This window comes from Protopterus annectens, chromosome 12.part0 (genome assembly GCF_019279795.1).
Source record: "Protopterus annectens isolate FY-2018-M chromosome 12.part0, PAN1.0, whole genome shotgun sequence".
In the NCBI taxonomy this organism is placed as follows: Eukaryota; Metazoa; Chordata; order Ceratodontiformes; family Protopteridae; genus Protopterus; species Protopterus annectens.
Window position 1 is genome coordinate 821,994,144 of NC_056746.1, and position 19,631 is coordinate 822,013,774.

The window sequence follows — 19,631 nt, forward strand, 5'->3', positions numbered from 1 at the left end:
AGCACTTTCAGGTGTAGATAAGGCAGTCGTGGCTGCACAGGATTTTGATCATGTATGGAGTTGTTAGTAAGCATATATTGAATTGATTATGATATTGAACTAATAAAGTAGATACAACATATCTGTTTGAGACCTGACTGCTTAAACATTTTCTCCCACAGTCACAATAAGTTCCAGAAACTATATATTGTGGGGAAACAAAACCAGTGTGCAAGACGGTGACTTTTTTGTTGGGGGGGGGTGGAAGTGATTTGTAATCAATTCAAGATATGCTCACTAATAACAGATGTTTGTGGTACTTACTTATCATCTTGTTAGGTCATGGTGATACTCTGTAGCAAGCTTCCTAAATGGTTATCAAATAGAAATAAATACACATACACTGGTTTGTCTTGTATCAGAACAGCAACGTGTGTAACTCCCTTTTTGTTTTCTGTTTTTCTCTCTCTCTCTCTCTCTCTCTCTCTCTCTCTCTCTCTCTCTCTCTTTGTACAGTTGAGTTGTATGCACTTCTCTCTCATTGGTGCTGATATACATACTGAATATTCAACCTCATGACTACTTATTATGCAATTCTTGGGCAGTGCAATATGATGCTTGAGGTGTGATTTTGACACAATTTGCTTGTTACTGTGCATCCCCAGATTACTACAGAGATGTTATGCCAACCATGTTACATTTGCATATCACTGCTGTGGTTGGGTGATCTGCCAATTTCATAAATGTTGCAACTTGAAAAAGGAGTGATAACCACCTCATCTGTTGGTCTGTCTCAGTAAGAAACTCCAGCTTTAACAAAATAAATTAAGGCTGCAACAATTGCAGTACTATTCTAAAGCAGCTTGAATAATTATAATTCTGCAGACTGCAATTACTTGATTCCTGCTTTATCACAAAAACTTGTATCCCAAGTTAAAAAAATGTAATTTCTGTAATATATTAAAAATAATTTATATTTCACTGTGTCCAGTAGAAACAAATTTATCTTTTCAGATCCCATGTGATTTTTTTTACACGCTGGCACCCACCCATTTACAAAAGAATTAAAAAAAATGTACTGCAGTCAATAAACAATGTCAACATGATGCATTTCACTCATAATGTGAAGCAAGGTCCTGCCTGCTCCATTCCTGAGATAGTTCAGTGTGGAATGGAATACTCATTCATGCTCTGTAAAGTCCAAGCACTACTTCTGTTTCAATCCAAGAGATTCACGCTCAGGCAGCTTCGCCAACAACTTTTGATGGTCTACCCCAATGCTGGCTATAAGCCCACCTTCGTTAGAGGGAGAATCTCTGTAATCAATGTTGTCTCCATTGAGAGTTGTCAGATGCCCCCCTAGTGCTTCCAGTATGGCATTGCCTGCACAGATATCCCATTTTTTGATGAAAGTCACATGCATGTAAATGTCTGCCATATCGGGCTGCTTATCTTTGCCAAGATCCAAGAGGGACAGCACCTTATATCCTGAAAAATAAGTATAGGAATAAAAAATGTTAAAGGCCTTCACTTCATAATGTGAGATTACAAACTGACCAATTCAACCTTTCATCCTGAAGTAAAAGACAAACCCGTACACAACACACTTCACAAAACACCATTAAAAGGTCTGAGGAAAATTAGTGAAATGAGAAACAATGAATAGTAAACAAGAATAATTTGATACCCAGCACTATTATTAAGCAATGGAAAGGTTGCTTTCAATGGCAAAATTAAGAGGTGAACATCTGAAAAATTATTTTTGCATGGAATACATACATAGAAAAACTGAAGCACTGCAAAAACAGTAGAAACCATTTCACAGTGAGACTAAACGTTTTAATGACTCATAAGGACATAGCTGCTGTACACAGCATTTATCTATATTTAACTGTCTATCATTCTGTCTAGCTGTCTGCCTGTCTATATATCTATCAATCCATCCATCAGGGTGTCATTCAGGAAGAAATGCAATGAATAAGTAATCAACTCTCAAAACTGTGCTCACTAAACTTTTAAGTATTGTTTGTGTAGTAAGATCCAGACCATGGCACCTTATTGTGTTCGCCTTACTCCAAGGTACAGCAATCTCAGATGCAGCAACATATGTAAGTAGCAGAGGTGTGTTTTAGCTTTCACTCAGTATGTAGATTTCATGACCACACTTTTCAGTGCCAATCACCAGTTTATCAAACATATGTCAGAGGTGTCTATTCTGAACTGGACCAATAAGGCTCTTTTTTCAATCATGACCACTTAAAACTTGATAACAAAAATTACAACAGACATAATGGCAAAACATGAAATCATAATGAGAACATGTAATATAAAAATAAAAACATACCACAAACAATTAACACAGTATAGACATTTTCAAATTAAGAGCATGAAGGCAATTCTGTCTCCACACTTGTTTCTGGAAGACATAAAGGATGTTTACCATTTGGTGTTTGGTATAAACCTGAATGAAAAGTAGTTTCAGCTTGTGAATATGTGGTAAAATCTTACTGATATTCATTAATTCATTTTCCCTTACACACACGCACACACACACACACATATATATATATATATATATATATATATATATATATATATATATATATATATATATATATGCAATGGATGTTTTTATGTTAATGATTAGGAGAAAACTATGTATGCTTAAAAACATTATCCCCGAGATTCATGAAGCTTGCGCCAGGCGCAGGCATAGTGTAGGCGGTATAATGCCAAATATGGCCATCGAGCGATTCAGGTACGATCCAATTCCACGTGCACTACCGGCGTACGCCAGAACTGCGCAGCCCCCGGCTTAGGTATGCTAATCACCCCATGCGCAGTGTCGCACCATGCAAATGAAGGCATATAGTGATTCATGAAGTGGTGCAGACGTAGCGTAAGCCCACGGAAATGTAAACCAAAAAACACGGTTTACATTTTCCCAAACAGAACATCGGAGCTATGGAAGCGGGCCAGACACAGGTATCACAACGTTAACATATGCCAATGGCGAAATACACAGCCAATGGCATAACAAAAGATGCACAACATGAAAATAACATTTAATGTCATGTCCACAGTAACGCACAGCACAACCGCAGGGCATTTGTGCGGAAGCTGTAACACAAAGAAATAATATAAAAATGTCATAAAATCACAACATAATGGAAATCAGGTTTACAGCATAATACACAATGGTAGGCATGGAACACCACAACCAAGGTGCAAGGGTTGCTAAGGGCCTGCGATAGTGTTCAGCGCGGTAACTATGAATTAGTAGTCAATGCCATGCAAATGAGGCAGATAATACTGAATCGCAAATGTGCCGCCGGATGAAGGTTGTACCATACGGCGCAGCGGTATAACACTGAGGAGTGGCTCAGAGGAGATACATGACATCAGCAGAGGGGTGTGCCACCGTAGCAGTAAGCACATTGGAGCAATGCAAATCTGGCCTGTCCATTGCAAAGCAAAGCTGTAGGATAGGGGTGGGGAGGAAGGTATAGAATCGTTTAGCTGAGAGCACACATGGTGCCCAAAAGTGCATGTGTACGGGGATAAAAACGTGCCCGAAACCCAGTAATCGGACACACGTGCTGCGACCAATAGCACAAACAGGAAGGTCAGGGGAAGAAAAGAAGGAAATGCTGAAGTAGGGTAATTGGAGTACTAATGAGCACTCAACACCAATCAACCCACGGTGGCCAATTGACGGCAGCTGACAAGTCTGCTTGCAGAAACCTGCAAAAAAGGATAGGGGAGGCATTGGAATGCAAAGAAAGGAGGGGAGGTATTGGATTGCAAAGATAGGAGACCTGACACAGCAGAGCAAAGCAAACCGACAGCAGACCGGCAGTAGCATACATAACGCAAGATACGCCAGGTCCAGGAAAGTACAAATGAAAGTAGGCTGCAGGATGCACGCCAGAAAATGGTAGGTGCAACGTGCAGAAATGTAAAGGGAAGGTCAAGAGGTAATCCACGGCAGCCAAATGTAATTTAACACCAAAGGCACCACAATAGTAGTTCCGGCAGTAAAACACATAAGATACCCTGTAGCTACGATCGTACATACACACCCTATGACATCATCGGTGTTCACAGCACAATAGTATAAAGTGTGAAAGCATCCTTAACACACCTGTGTATTCCCAAACACTGCACCATAGGTGTAAACACACAGGGAACTTTTAAAATGTACATGTTGGGAGCTGCCATAGCTGTGATTCATCAGCATGTGTTAGAGACTGACGGTGTTGAGGAGGATGATGCCGACAACCACCGCAGGCCTCGGAAGAGAAGGAGAGTGTTCAGACCAAGGGTAACCTACCAGGGGCTACATGACCTGGAGATAGTAGAGCGTTACAGGGTGGACAGGGACTTCTTACAGCAAATAGTGGAGCTGTGCCGGCCACGCCTGAGAACCAGAAACAACAGAGGGGAACCCATCCCAGTGTACACGAAGGTATGTGTAAGCCTGCGAATACCGGCCACAGGTACCTTTCAAAGGCCAACTGGAGATATAATGGGTATCTCACAGGCATCAGCATCCAGGGTACTACACCAGTTCCTGGATGCCATGTTACCACATGCCAATGAGCAGATATACTTCCCCCGAACTCAGGAGGAGTTGGCCAGCAATATGTGCCACTTCCACCGTGTGGCATACTACCCGGAGGTACTGGGTGCGATAGACTGCACGCACATACAAATCAAATCACCACCCGGTGAGCATGGTAGGCACTACATAAACCGCAAGGGATTCCACTCCATCAACTGCCAGGTCGTGTGCAATGCCCAGGGCATTATCATGGATGTGTGTGCTGGCAGCCCTGGAAGCTACCATGACTCCCATATCTGGCATGCCTCACAGCTGTATCAGGTATTTGTCAGGGGGACATCCCACATGGCCATCTTGTGGGGGATGCTGGCTATGCACTGGAGCCGTGGATGATGACTCCCATCAGAAATGCACACACACCCATGCAAGAATGCCATAATGAGGCACACGCACAAACCAGAATCATCATAGAGCGTGTGTTCGGGATGCTGAAATCACAGTTCCGGTGCTTGGATACATCTGGTGGAGCCTTGCAGTACTCTCCAGGCACATGTGCCCACATCATCATAGTATGTGCCATGCTACATAATATGATCCTGCGGAAGCAGCTGCAGCAGGGACAAAATGGTGAAGGCCCTCATAGCCCACCGCAATTGCCAAGGCCATTACAGGCACAGAGGGATTCAGACCATGAACACACTGTGCCAGCCCCAGTAGGCAGACGGAGGCGTGCCCAATATGCCTACGCCTTGGCAGAGAGGGAACGTATAGCACATACTCTGACAGTGTAGGCCCCTACGGACTGACACCTCTCCACCTGCACACACAGTAAAATGGATGGCACACAAACATGACCACCTGTAAATTGTAATGTATAGGTGGCCCAATGTGTGACTCCAACATAGGCAACCCTCAAACATTGTAAACACAACAGCTAGTGGAACACGGAATGCCAACACCTGAACAGTACATGAGCCATACAGCATATGGTGGTGCTGTGTGCCTGTCACATTCCCCGCTATATATATATATATATATATATATATAGATATATATATATATATATATATATTTGTACACATATGCATATATATAATACAGATAGAAAGGGCAATAGAGTGATATATGTTGATATAGATGGATTCAGCGATATCTGCAAATATAATAGATAGTTCAACGACATTCATAACACCTTGGAGGTACAAATAAATAGGATACCGCCAACTATGGAATGTGTAACATACCGACATGCGTAACCATGAGGCTGAAAGACCGATAGAACACAGTACCGGAACAGTACAGCCACAAGTAATAGTATGATGATATGAAGGTCCATGTAGGTACTGTGTTCAACTGTGTTTGTGAGTGCCGTAGTCTGTGTAAGTGTGCGTTGAGGGTGCCGTGTGCATCTCCGTGTGACTGTAATGTGTGTGTGTGTCCACAACATGTGTTTGTTAGTGCCAAGTCAGAGGCAGATCAATACGGTAGGTGTGGGTATAGCTAGCCGTAGGCATACGGTTACTACCTGTCCCACAGTAGGAGGGACAGCCCCACCCTGGGCAGGTGTGTCCTGACATAAAACAGTACAAAGGGCAAATGTCCGAGATGGTAGGACATTAATATGTCCCATATATAATGTAATAGTCGTATTTAATAGTTATGCCTGTATGTAAGAAACGTAAATGTTACATGCAATATGATAAGTAGCCAAAGTTCCACAACAATAGGTATGTATTGAGGATAAAAGTATGTGCTAACCTGTGTACTGACCATGGCTACGTGTTGGCCTGTAAACACCGCTGTGTATCCAGCAAGTGTCCAACAAAGACCATATGAAAAGGTGGCAACCCATGGCAAACAGGCTCTTCTACCAACACAATTAAAGGAGTCATGCAAAATTGCAGGCGTTGTATAATGGAACAAACAGCCATGTTACAGGTTTTGTTTGCAATACTCTGTTATCAGATGTTGGGATGACAGGTACACCCACATGTTGAACCAAATACTCTACCTGTCACACACAATCCACGGGGGACATGAATCCAAAGTATACTTGTCTCCATGCATAGCAGTTGCAATTACACATAACAAAACACAATACAGACCATCTCCCCGAAGGTAGGGCAAATAGGCAACGCCCAAGTGGAGGATTCAATTATACCCCACTATTGCCACGTAATTGGCGAATGGAGTAGCTGCACAGCTGATATGCAAGTAATTAGTCACTCAGGAACACCAATTGGCGGGATGAATCCACATTTATTTATTTATTTATTTTACATTTGTTGACCGGGCTAGTCTAACTGGATACATGTCCATTTTCAGTAGAGGCCCGGGGAGAAAAGCTCCAGACAAACATTAAAAAAACATTAAAAGATTAATAGAGGATTTACAGAAACAAATATAAACAGTAGTAATTGTAACATAAAAACAGTGAAACCAAATAAAAATATAGAAAAAATTGATTAAAAATTTTTTTTTTTTTTTTAACAGAGGATGAACTACTCTTAGTAAATGTAGCATAATGAAAATCGTTTAAGGGTAGTCTATTAAAAAAGGTATAATATACTTGTAAACATTGCAATTATATGCAAACCTTAGTATAAAGGAGCATTATGGGAAGGTTGAAGTGGAAGTAGGTTGAAGAAAGAAAAAGTTAGAGAGCAAAAAAAGGAGAGCGGTTATATACATAAGAGGGGTAAAAGGGTGAAAGTGGACCCAAGGAAGTAGGAAGATAGAAGTGAAAGAGGAAGCAATTTAGTCAGGGTTTGTGCAGGGGCACAACCAGTGTGATTTTAGGTGAAGTTTGAGTCTTAGTTTAAAGAGAGAAAGAGATGGTAGTAGAGTTAGGTCTGTAGGTAGAAGGTTCCAATGTTTGCCAACAGTGTTTGACAAAATGCGATCACCTGACAAGTTATTAGACTTTGTAGTACACACAAGTAATCTACTTGAAGAGCGTAGTGAAGTTAGATTAGTATATGGGGTGATAAGGTTAGCAAGAATAGGAGTATTTTTAGGTTGATAAAAGATTTTGTGAGCAATGATGAGTTGGGAAATGTTAGCAAGCTAGGTAATTCAAGCCAGTTGAGCTGCTTAAGATTAAGACAATGGTGTGTCTTGTATGGATTGCTGGTAAAAAAAACTGGCGATATTGTTATAGGCGTGAGAAATTTTTTGGAGGTTAGTTCTTTTTAGATTAGTATAAATTGATGAAGCATAAAGAAGTGTAGAGATTAAGTGAGAGTGGGCAATGGTGGTTCTGGCCTGAGGAGTAAGGAAAGGTCTGACTCTGTATACGGAACCAATTTTTCTGTTCACTGCTTGTATGGTGTTGTTAATGTGTATATCATAGGTAAGGTTGTTGTCGACTGTGACTCCTAGAAGTTTGGTAGATTGTTCAGGCGTTATCAGGGTGCTTTTGCTAGATACAATAGAGAGATCAATAGGAGAGGACCTACTGGTAGGTGGAAATAGTAGAAGTTTAGTTTTTTTGGCATTCAAAAGAAGGCAACGTTTTAGGAACCATTCTTCAACCATGTTAAATACTTTTTGGGTTATGTAGTGGAGGTCTGAGGTGGAGTTAGCAGAGCATATAAGTGTGGAATCATTGGCATATTAAATACAGGTGGCTTCTGGGACTGCTATGTGTAGGTTGTTGATAAATAGTGAAAAAAGAAGGGGTCCCAGAATTGAGCCCTGGGGGACTCCTATGGAGACTGGTAGGAGGGATGATAGTTTATTATGCCAGAGAACTGCTTGTTGCCTATTGTTAAGGTAAGATTTGAACCACTGAATAGCTGGGGGATCGAGAGCAAGAAGTTCAAGGGTATTTATAAGTAGTGGATGGTTGACCATATCAAAAGCTTTTGACAGGTCGATGAAAAGAGCAGATGAGAGGGTGTTGTTATTACGGTTTTTATTGATGGTATCAGTGAAGGATAGAAGGGCAGTGGTGGTGCTGTGAAATGGCCTAAAGCCATGTTGGCAAGTAGCCAAAATATTGTTACAGGTATCGACGTATATAAGGATGACTTGCCAGACATTCCAACCGTATGCTCATACCGAACACCAGTTGAAACACTGTGAGAGAGAGATAGAAACTAAATGCTGTAACGATAACAAGGTATGTAGAACACCCAATATGTAAGATTATGTATAGCATTATCTGTATTAATTAGTTTTACTGTATGTATAGCCTGGTTTGCATTAATTAAATGTGTCCGCAATGCATAAAGTGGGGAAAGGTATTTATGTAGTGATGTCTTGCTGAGCATACTAACGCTTGTAGAAACTGTGCATCCAGCAGTGGGACACAAGGTACACAGCACAGACACCACAAGGGATGCTACATAAGGGCGTTAAACAGAACAATTCTATACAACCCGCCGTCAGTGGTAGGGTATGTCCAACAAGGACGTGCCATAGCAGGAGATAGTATATGTTGATATACTGTCACAGCACGCATGTGTATGGGCATATAACGTTAATGACATATCTAAGGTGGTCCCGCTGTGCAAGTATGCTTTGCATTATGGGATACTATGTGAAATATGTGTAATGTATAGTATTGTAGGTAGATATGACAGATATTCTCCACAGCATAACAGGCATATCATGCATACCACAGGTATTGTCTATTGGCATGTACAATAACAGGATACATATGGCTTATAGGCATGGGACATTGTAATAGCATGATAGCTAATCTAAATGTAAGGGCTACCAAGTAACCATGAACAAAGGACATGTAACAGCTTCACAGGTGCATAGTGGGGTACTATGCAGTCTGGCAAGTCCATGTGTAAGCACAACTACAGTGTTCACACTAGTGGCACCTCTCTAGGGTAGTGTCCTGTGAACAGCAGAGCCATGTGTCACCTGCACCCCTGCATAGTACAGCCACTGCAGTGATCCCAGGCCTACATGTGTCTCCCAACCACCAAGGCAGGTATCACATGAACAGTGCTACTGAGTGTCCCTGCGTGATGTACATAGAACGTATGTTCCAAAGCATGGTGAGTGTCTGGTTTGGGAATGTAACCCTCAAGCAAATCCCACTCATTGTGGCGTGTGTGCACATATCCATGAGCATGTTGCTCACAGTGGCTTCTGCTTATGTCGCGTATGAGGAGTATATCCATTAATAATGTTGTGGACATGGGCCCTGTCTGATCAGCAGAGGTCACCCCTGAGTATGTAGTATGCAAATGTGTACAGATGTGGTGTCCATAGTGCAGCCGCATACTTAAATTGTCGGAGCTCAGTAAACGTCATGGCGTGTTAATGTTGTGGTATGTAAAGCTGTAGCTGTTGTGTAAGGTACACCCTAAATGGGGTGGTGTACCCTTGAATGTGTGTAGATGTCTTGAGTTCAGAGTTACAATGGATGCCTATGTACCAGCTACACACCCAGTACAGATAGGTGTGGCCACGTAGAAGGATATCCACGCCACAGTGGCAATACGGTAACCACAGGAGTGGGTGTGACATATGTTTGTGCTGCAAACATGTACAATGTGATATGTATGTAGGGGACTACCACCCATGTGATAGTCAGTGGGTGAATGGTGTAATGCAAAGGTGATGTTCATGCACCTTGTGTCATGCAGCTTGATGCCATGATAGTCACATCATGTATCTGTCACAGCAACACCCGTATGGATGAAGTCAGTATCAGCTGGTGGAGCAATCATGGCACTTTGTATGCAGGGGTTTGAAAGCTAGGCAGGGAAAGTCCCCTGTGCTAGCCTGTACCGCAGGGAAGCATATACTGAACATGAGGGGCCCTACGACTGAGGACTGTGGTATGCCAAATGTACCTGACATGTAGTAGATACTATGGTATGCTGGCCTCACTGTGTGTGTCCTGTCCATGAGCCACATTGCATAACATCCTGAGACATAGGGTACGATGTGTTGGTGGATGTGTACATTGTCAATACTAGAATGGAGAATGGTGCTGAAAGGCAATGAGAGGAAAATGTAGGATGTGTGGACTCCCGTACCATCAGCAACTGCCCTGGTAACTGTATGAAAGGAGTCCACCATGTGTAGGGGCCATGCTCTGGCCCTAACAAACCCAACCCGGGTGGCAGCAAAGGACGGGAGCCCAACAATGACTCTGTGAATGACGTCCTTGATGATGTGCCTCATAGCCATGCAGAACAGTCCAGACAGGTGTGTAGGACTATAGTCCCACTCGTGCATTGTGGTGCCACCTGTGTGTAGTGTGATAAATGCTGCTGTGTGCCATTCAGGGGCTACAATGTCTGAAACAAGGCTATTACTGAATATGGTGGCCTAGTGGGGAGACATGTCAGTCAGAGGTTGGCGGACATCACAGCCTGGGATGTTGGAATGTGACATGGGGCCACTGTCTCAGGACATTTAGAGTGCAGGTCAGTACTGTGTAGGTGTGACCACAGGGACACCACAATGTTCCTGTATGGATTGTGGCCCTGTAGTGAGTGAGAGGGTGTAATGTTAGCATTGAATCCATCCTCCAGCATGTTGCCAACATCACCTGGGTCTGTAATGTTCCTGAGTGACTGTTGTATGTGACAGCAGATGTGGGTGTTGCCATCGACTACTGACATACCACCATAATGCCTGGTGGTACACCCCGGAATGTGTCGCAGTCATGTTTACGTAGCTAGTCTTGGAGTATGTGATGAGGGACCCTGTGGCCCTACCACGGCTGACCAGTGAGCCACCCCACCCTTGGGAATGTACACCACTGTGCAACAGCCTACACCTGTTGTTGTACATCATATGTCCATGGAACATGACCACCAGAGTGGCGTCTGTTAACTGGTGTGTACCATCATGGCTCTGTGTGGAATAGCATCCATGCAGTTGTGTACATGCTAATGAAGTGCACTGGGGTATGTGTCAGCATATGTATGTGCATTGTCTATCTGCATGGGTGTCATGACGTTAACAATCGCTGTCAGCAGACATCTGTAGTAGGTGTTGTAGTACTCATGTACTGTGTATGCTGTGATGGGTGTGGTGCTGTGATGTGGCTAACAAGGATGAGTAGCATATGTTCGGAATCCACTGAGGGGATAACCCCAGGTGTGTAACACCAGTCACATGGTGGTAGTGTTCATGTCAAGGTTAATGTAGGTCTTGGAGGTGGTGTGTATGGGTTGATCCAGCAGAGTGGAGGTTGTGACTCATGGATGTGTCGGTACATGAGTGGCTATCCCAGTTACGTGTGGGGTAGTGTCGGTCACACATCAGTAGTAGCTGTCTGAGGCCCACTGTCCAATATACCAACAAATAAGGTATGTTAACCGTGGGGTATGATGTTGACTCTGTAGCTTGTTACAATGTGTATAGCAGTCCCGGACACAGTTAGTTGCACATGGAGCACCTCTGATGCATTGTGCTAAGTAACTTGCCAGGATGTGTGCACAACATAGTGGGATATGGGAACCCCTCAGCTGTGGCTGTGCCGGTCCAGGTATGTGCCTGAAAGGTATGGTCTGTCTATAACCTGTCATTGCAGGTGAGCTCTGCAGAGCCTAGAGGCAGGTCCCAGTCACTGCAGAGATGTTTGAGTGGTGCATTATAAGGTGTGCCTTGCCTGCGTGCATCACAGAGGAAGATGCATGCATTGTGTCACATGACCCCATGTCGTGCTTGCCAGTTCCCGTTCTGCCGGTGACAGTTATTGGAAACTGTGCAAGACAGGCAGTATAGAAGCAGCAAGAGCCTTACATGTGAGCTGTACTCACAGGGCTGACAGGTGCAAGTCATCTGTGCCACAGCATTGTGTTTGACCAGGTCAGTCAAAGCGGACAGATACCAGATGCCTGTGGAATGACAATAGGGGCATAGGCAACTGTTAAGTGACACAGTCGGTCGTTGTACAGTGATATCGTATCCGGACAAATGCAAAATGCTCCCCAGGGCGTGGCCCACACCCTCAGGGCTATAAGACTGGTGAGCTATTGCATGTCCCTGCACCCGTAGTCTGTGAAGTGGCATCACAGGGCAGTCACACTAACATGGAGAATGACAGTCACATCGTACCTGGTGAGGTGTGGCATGGGTGCATAGGTTATGTTGCAGAAGCAGTTACCCAACAGCAAGATGTAAGCGACTATCGCCTTGTGTAGCCTGCTGTGTGGAACTGCAGTGTGACTCCCTACAGAGTCACCTATGACTGGTGTGTTGTGAATGTTATAACTCCCATTGGCTGTATGTGATGGGCACACATGAGTCTGTGGGCTACATGTTGGTGAATTTGCCTGCCATGATGGGGGCTACCTCTGGTGCCGACACTGAGTATGGAGACGTACTGCACAAGTTGTCCTCGTAGGTGTGGCCAGTGGTGTAGATCATGTGAGACTATGTGATGGGTGGGGTGTGTTGCGAATGTTACACATCCCCAAATGACTGTCAGGTGCAGTCAGGGTTGGTGACAGCATTACCCCCAGCCATAGCTGTCAACCTCCTGTCCCCAAAATGAGGAACATTAACCCTCATAATGTGTGACAAATGGGTAAAACGTGGAACACTTACAAGTGGCTTACTAACAGCTTCAACTAGGAAGGGCATATGATGGCTAAAATAGGCTGGTTTTACATATAAAAAGGATATGCTAATGAATTAATATGATTCCCATCTATTTAGCCATGGCTAGCAGGTAAACAATTTCCAACAATGACTGTGTGACAGACCCTTCCAATGTGGAACCTTGAGGAACATGCACCTTTTAAGACCCCAAATGAGGTACATTCCTCATAATGAGGTACGATTGAGAGCTATGCCCCCAGCACGGCTGCAGAAGTGCATCCCCCACAGGCTGTAGTGTCGTATGTTGGGAGGTGAGCATTGAATGTGTACATGAGACAATTGCTCTATTGCCACATGTACGACATATCCCTCATATAGACAGGCAGTAGCACTGGTACGTGACAGTTGGACATGCCTGTATATACAACCATGTCCCACAGGATATGTGCGTTACATGTGTACAACAGCTGTTGTACCATAAGCAAGCTGGGAAGTGTAGGACAGCCAGTGTACCTGTGGGAAATGGTGTGGAATGGGTGCTATAGTAATCAGTAGCTCATGACATGCTCACAAATTCTGAACAAGTGCCTAGCATGACCACACAATACAGATAGGGTGATGACAGTCATTTTGGGTGGCACCACACTATAACACTGCTGAGTATGGTGTGAATGTCCATGAACCATTATCACTGTAGATGTTAGCAGTACAGATGTACAACACAGCACGGATGTTTGATTACAAATACCTTTGTATGTCACAGGAGTGTTCCACCAGTGGCCTGTTGACAGAGTCACAACTACAAAAGGTGCAAGAGTGACATGTGCACATCACACCAGTGCCAGCTACAGTAGAACAGGGTTAATGTGTTGTACCCCACCCTCATTGTAGCCCATACCACACAGACAAATGTTAGGCATCTGTGTATGTAAGGCTGTGAATGGCCATGACCTATCAGTATAGCTGTGTCAGTGTTGTGAACAACATACAGAATGGGCTGTGTGGGTGAGGTGTGTGACATATGTGCGCAGTCTGATGGATGATACCAGTATTGTCACCGCTAGGTGAACATCCCTGTACCCATAAACTACTACCTAGGCTGTGGTCAACATTATGGACACTGTGTAAGGGATGGTGCTGTGCAGTGCGCCCCCTGACTTGGTGACATCTCCAGGCCCCTTAGGTAGTCATATGAGGTACCCATGTCATGTCAGGGTGCCATCCATGAGCACGGAGATCACTGGACAGCAGGCATAAACAGCACTGTGGTGACCAATATTGGATCACATACCACCTTTAAGGGGTAATGGTTATGCATGGATGTGTGATAACAGCCTTCACAATCCTCACCTCCACTATGCAGCATGCTGTCTACCTTGCAGAAAGACATTTGCTACACCATGATGATGGACATGCTACATGTCCATATCCTGATCTATAAGACATATGTCATGGACAGCCACTGTCCTAATACTAGGATCACCACAGGCTGAACAGATCCCTGTGCCATATATGTGACATACTCCCACCATACCATGCAACCCTGTCCATCAAAGCTGCACATGTCATCCCAGTCATACATGGTGTGATGGCCGCATGGTAGATGTACTATCAACTGACTGGATCAGTAATGTGGCACTGATGAACCTTGCGGTGGCATAATGGCTGTCTGTTACAGCTTGGAAACCATGCCCACACATGCTATGGTTGATAACCATCCCTGCGAATGTCGTCTGACTAGCCATTGTCCCATGTCTATCACATGTGCAATACAGGTGATCCGTGGCAGGATGTTGAACAGTTGTACAGTGCTGTGTAGATGTATATGGCAAAACACATGCATGTATAGGTGTCCATGTGTATGTGTGCATTGTCACTGCTCAAGTCCATTACGGCTGTGTCTGTGTTGATATGTGACATATACACAGCATCCAGGTCAACAGCATTACCGTGGACACATCCAAGCATGTGGAGATAGGTAAGAACACAAGTGCAGGCAAATAAACATGCCCACAGCAAGACAGCATTTACATGGAGTATGAACACTGTAATGAGGTGACACACATATATGGTGATGATATCCAATGCATAATGGGTGTGAGATGTGTGTGACACAAACACGTCAGTCGTGTCAGTGTCATGATGCTTTGCAAAGATAAATGTGCAGATGTAGTAGATGTCATAGAAATGTATGTGCAGCAGTATCTCTGTACATCTCTGAAACTGTGACCTGTCACCATCATTATGTCTTACAGATAATGCCCCGTACACGCCTCCCAGCATACAGCCGCCAGGAGGATGATGTCCTCATCCCACAGCTCCATGACAACTATGACTTGTTGTTCAGCCATGTGCCACAGCATGCCCAGCAGCGGGATGACCTGTGGCAGGATCTATGCAGGAGGGTGAACGATGTGGGTGGCCATAACCACACCTACCAGCTGATGCGCAGACAATGCACGGACTTGATACGACATGCAAAACAGCGTGCCACTGCAATCACCAGGGAACAAGGTGGAACAGGTGGTGGGCCACCAACCCAGCCCCCACTCACGCACACCAAAGAGCTACTGGCCAGTCTGGGGACACCCAGGGAATAGCATCCACAAACACTAGCTGCCATCGTGGAGGTGGGTGTCTCCCAACCAATGAGCCTGGAGTTGCCTGGTAAGTCAGTACTGCACATATGGCTATTATATCCCATTTAGTTGCATGTGTCACTGTACATTATGTAAAGTAACAACATATGCAAGGTGTGTGGACACACATGCTGCATACTACAGTATGCTACGCTGTGTATGCACACATGTGCATACTATATGCTATTACACAGGTGAATGTGTTCACATGCACAGTGCAACCTGTGGCTGTCATACAGTCATGGATAATGTTCATACTGCTGTGTCACCCCTATACAGGTACCTCTGGCGTGCCGCACAGACATGAGTCTGTTGCAGGTGAGACTGTCATCCGTATCAGGCATGTTACAGTATAGATCTATTTGCCATCTGGCCAGTTAACACTTGCACACCTGATGTTTGTTCCAGTCACGATATGCAGGTCGCAACACCCATCATTCACACAGGCCACCCATGTGCAATATATACAAACAAAATGATACACCGACTTGAAACCACAGTACTTGTCATTGCGACATGTGTGGTCAGCTGTGCATATAACGGTGGAGGTGTTCTACAATGGAGGCATATGTAGTATGCATTGGAACAACATGTGTGGTACGCACACAGTACCACACAGTGAGCTGTGATATCGGCAGCCCACAGGTGTCACCATTGTGTCATATGCCCCTGCATTGGGTGCACACATTGTGATGTGCCACCTGACATGTCCCAGACACGTAGTGTTCTGTCTGCAATATTGTCACACTATCGCATGACCTATACCCCACATACCAAACATACAACCCGTTGTCTGCATAGCCCTGTGGATTAAGACATATCTGACATCTATGGGTGTATGTCATATGGGACACCACAGGCATGTGAGATAGATGGCCATCACACACATTTGGCCAACACATGTGCACACATGGCCATGGGGGATGGCCAGACATGTAGCCACACAGTACATGGGATGTGTATACACCCTGTTGCACATTGTCTACACATGGGCCAATTATAGCCATAGTTGACCGATTATACAGTTGATGTGGTACACTGGACATCCTAAAAGCCTGTGCACAACTACTGGAGGTGTCACTGAAGTCTACCATATACGATCTGTTGAACATCACGACTGTGTTGCAGTTATGGCTATGCAATGTGTACATATTATGCATTCTACAGCAACATAGATGCCTCATGATGCCATGCAATGGCACAGTGTCTGTACTTCACACTGTATAGCAATGTAGACGGCTCACACTACCCTCCCATGCTCATGCACATTTGCTAAACATGTATTCTATCTGTAGGGCATACACACAACACTGCAATGTGAAGCCCATTATGATGCTGTACATGTGTCAGGACACCTATGTGTCAGACATGTATGCATGTTATTGCACATGTCAGCAGATTACATGTCAAGGTCACGTAAGCCATGTGTACTGTTTTCCTGTTCTGGGCCACATGGTGTATCACGGGGATGCATGCATACTACCATGATTGTGTGAACTGCATGGCTACTGATATGACACCTGCTTGCTGTAGTGTGCACCCCAGGGAGGTATGCTTACTAACACTATTAATGTCTGAGCTGCATGCCCTCTGCTGTATCACAGGCATGCTGCATGCCATCTGACAAATCACATGCATGGTGTTTGTGTGTGTGTGTGTGTGTGTGTGTGTGTGTGTGTGTGTGTGTGTGTGTGTGTGTGTGTGTGTGTCTGTGTGTGTGTCTGTGTGTGTCTGTGTGTGTGTGTGCCTGTCTGTCTGTGTCTGTGTCTGTGCGTGTCTGTGTCTATTGTACTTTACAGTATTTCTTTGCATTCACAGGTGATGTAGGTGCATTACCCTCCTGCGGTCCATCTAATGTTAGTGTCCCCAGAGATACTAGCGGTGATGAACATATGCATGAGGTACAGGCAGGATTGTCGGGGCTGAATCTGTGCCAATGGTTACCATCCCATCTATGTCCCCCTCTTCCCCGCACACAGTTCTGCTGCCAACACATACCGCATCACCAGTGGCCATAGAGGAAGGACAGTCAGCATCTGTTAGCGTGGAACAGGAACGTGTGGTGGCTACAGAAGGTGTGTCTACACACCATGGTGTCAGTGTAATGACTGCAGATGTGCCACACAGGCATGTGGCCGGTGCTGCTCGTAGGAGGACCTCTGGCAGACATGCACCTGCAGGACAGAGCGCAGCAGCTGGTATCTCCAGATGCATGTTCCAGACTGTAATGGCGGCACAGGCACGTGCTGAATGGCAGAACAGAGAAGGGCAGAGGCTGCAGAGGGCTGCTATCCATACCCTAAATGACAACATCCAGGCATTGGCAAATGCTCAACAGCAGATTGCTGATGTTCTGGATAGGCGATTGGGTGGCATCTCTGGTCACACATTCGGACACACATGGCAGTGCTGGGAATGATACACCTGTGATATGATGACACGTTTGATAGACATGCAGCGGTAATGATTGCATTATGTGTACCAATGCTATATCTGGCAAATGTGCTGCTATATGCACACGGGAGGTTGTAGGTGTTACAGGTGCCATGTGACATATAGTTGGTAACACCTGACCGCTGTGCATGCATTATGTGAGCACCGTCACGTAACAGCGACATAGCGTACTGTTTGCACATGGCATGATAGGATGGTGTGTGACACAACTGTGAGCCACCCCCTGCACACATACATCTACACAGGTGGTTCACCACTGTATGTACACACATCCCTCCATACGTGCTGTTTGTATGTCACCGTATACAGGTGTCAATGATGGGTCTGCATTGCGGCTGCATGTCGTAGTTAGGTGCAACTATGTTACGGACATCAGCCACTGCACATGCATGGTTGCGACATGCACAGTACAGATGTCACATGTGTCTCCTGTTGCCATGTTTGTATGCATTGCTATTGTTGGACATGTGTGTTGACATACATAACACATAGACTGTGGTATGATATCATGGGTGTCACAGGTGACCAGTACAAGGGTATGTGTCCCGGTCAACATTGCTACCCCCTCTAGTGTGTGCATTCAACAGACATGGACCCACCTTCCATTTGCGTGTGTAGCATTGATTAGGCCACTGTTATGCACGAGGTACATCAAAGGCTATGTATGTATATGTTGTGTGTGCAGTCCATGCATACATACACACAATCACATGTATGACATATCCAGATGTGTGTTCATTGGTGTACAGCAACAGTCATGTGTCACAGCTGTGTAAGGGCCGTGGTATGTCTTGAGCTGACCTGTTCAAGTATACTGGTATCATTGCAATGCATAACACCTGTTGGATCCCTGTTGGTACATGTGTAATCTGCACAGCTGGTGTACACCTCTGTACAGCCCAGTGGTCATGTGTCACATGGTGTTGTGGTACTGTAAGGCTGTATAGTGCTGCACCAACGACATGGTGATGACTTGACAGCTACAGTGTACACTGCAGTGTGTAATGCAGTGACCTGCACCTGTGACAGCTGTGATGGCAGCTGTGTGAGTACAGGTCACTGCATGTGTGACCGCCCTGTGCGTGAGGACAGTTATACCTTACTGTGCCCTTCTGTACTGTGCCCTTCTGTGTGTACACTCCATCTGCATGCAAGACAGGCCTTTGCAACAGCTAAGTGTGTGAGCATGCCCAGTATGCTGTTGTGTAGATGGACACACAGTACAGTCCATGTACGCAGTTGTGTAGATGGACACATGGTACAGTCCAAACTGAGACCTTCCATGTTTACGCTCCATCTGCATGCAAGACGGCCCTTTACAACAGCTAAGTGTGTGAGCATGCCCAGTACGCCGTTGTGTAGATCGACACACAGTACAGTCCGAACTGACGTATATTACCAGGTGTGCGGTCATGGCCAGTGACACCTTGTGTCGGTGATGTCCCTCTGTGTATGGGCATGGCCATTGA

The 19,631-nt window shown here is 44.9% G+C and overlaps 1 protein-coding gene across 1 annotated transcript in view; it reads right to left on the minus strand.

The window, feature by feature from the left end:
* Window positions 1–935: 935 nt before the first annotated feature.
* Window positions 936–19,631, minus strand: part of LOC122816819 (inositol monophosphatase 3-like) — a 405,603-nt gene continuing 386,907 nt past the window's right edge. The window contains exon 5 of the mRNA XM_044089860.1: window positions 936–1,467. Coding sequence (XP_043945795.1) covers window positions 1,187–1,467 — 281 coding nt within the window. The 3' untranslated portion in view covers window positions 936–1,186. The remainder of the gene's footprint in view (window positions 1,468–19,631) is intronic.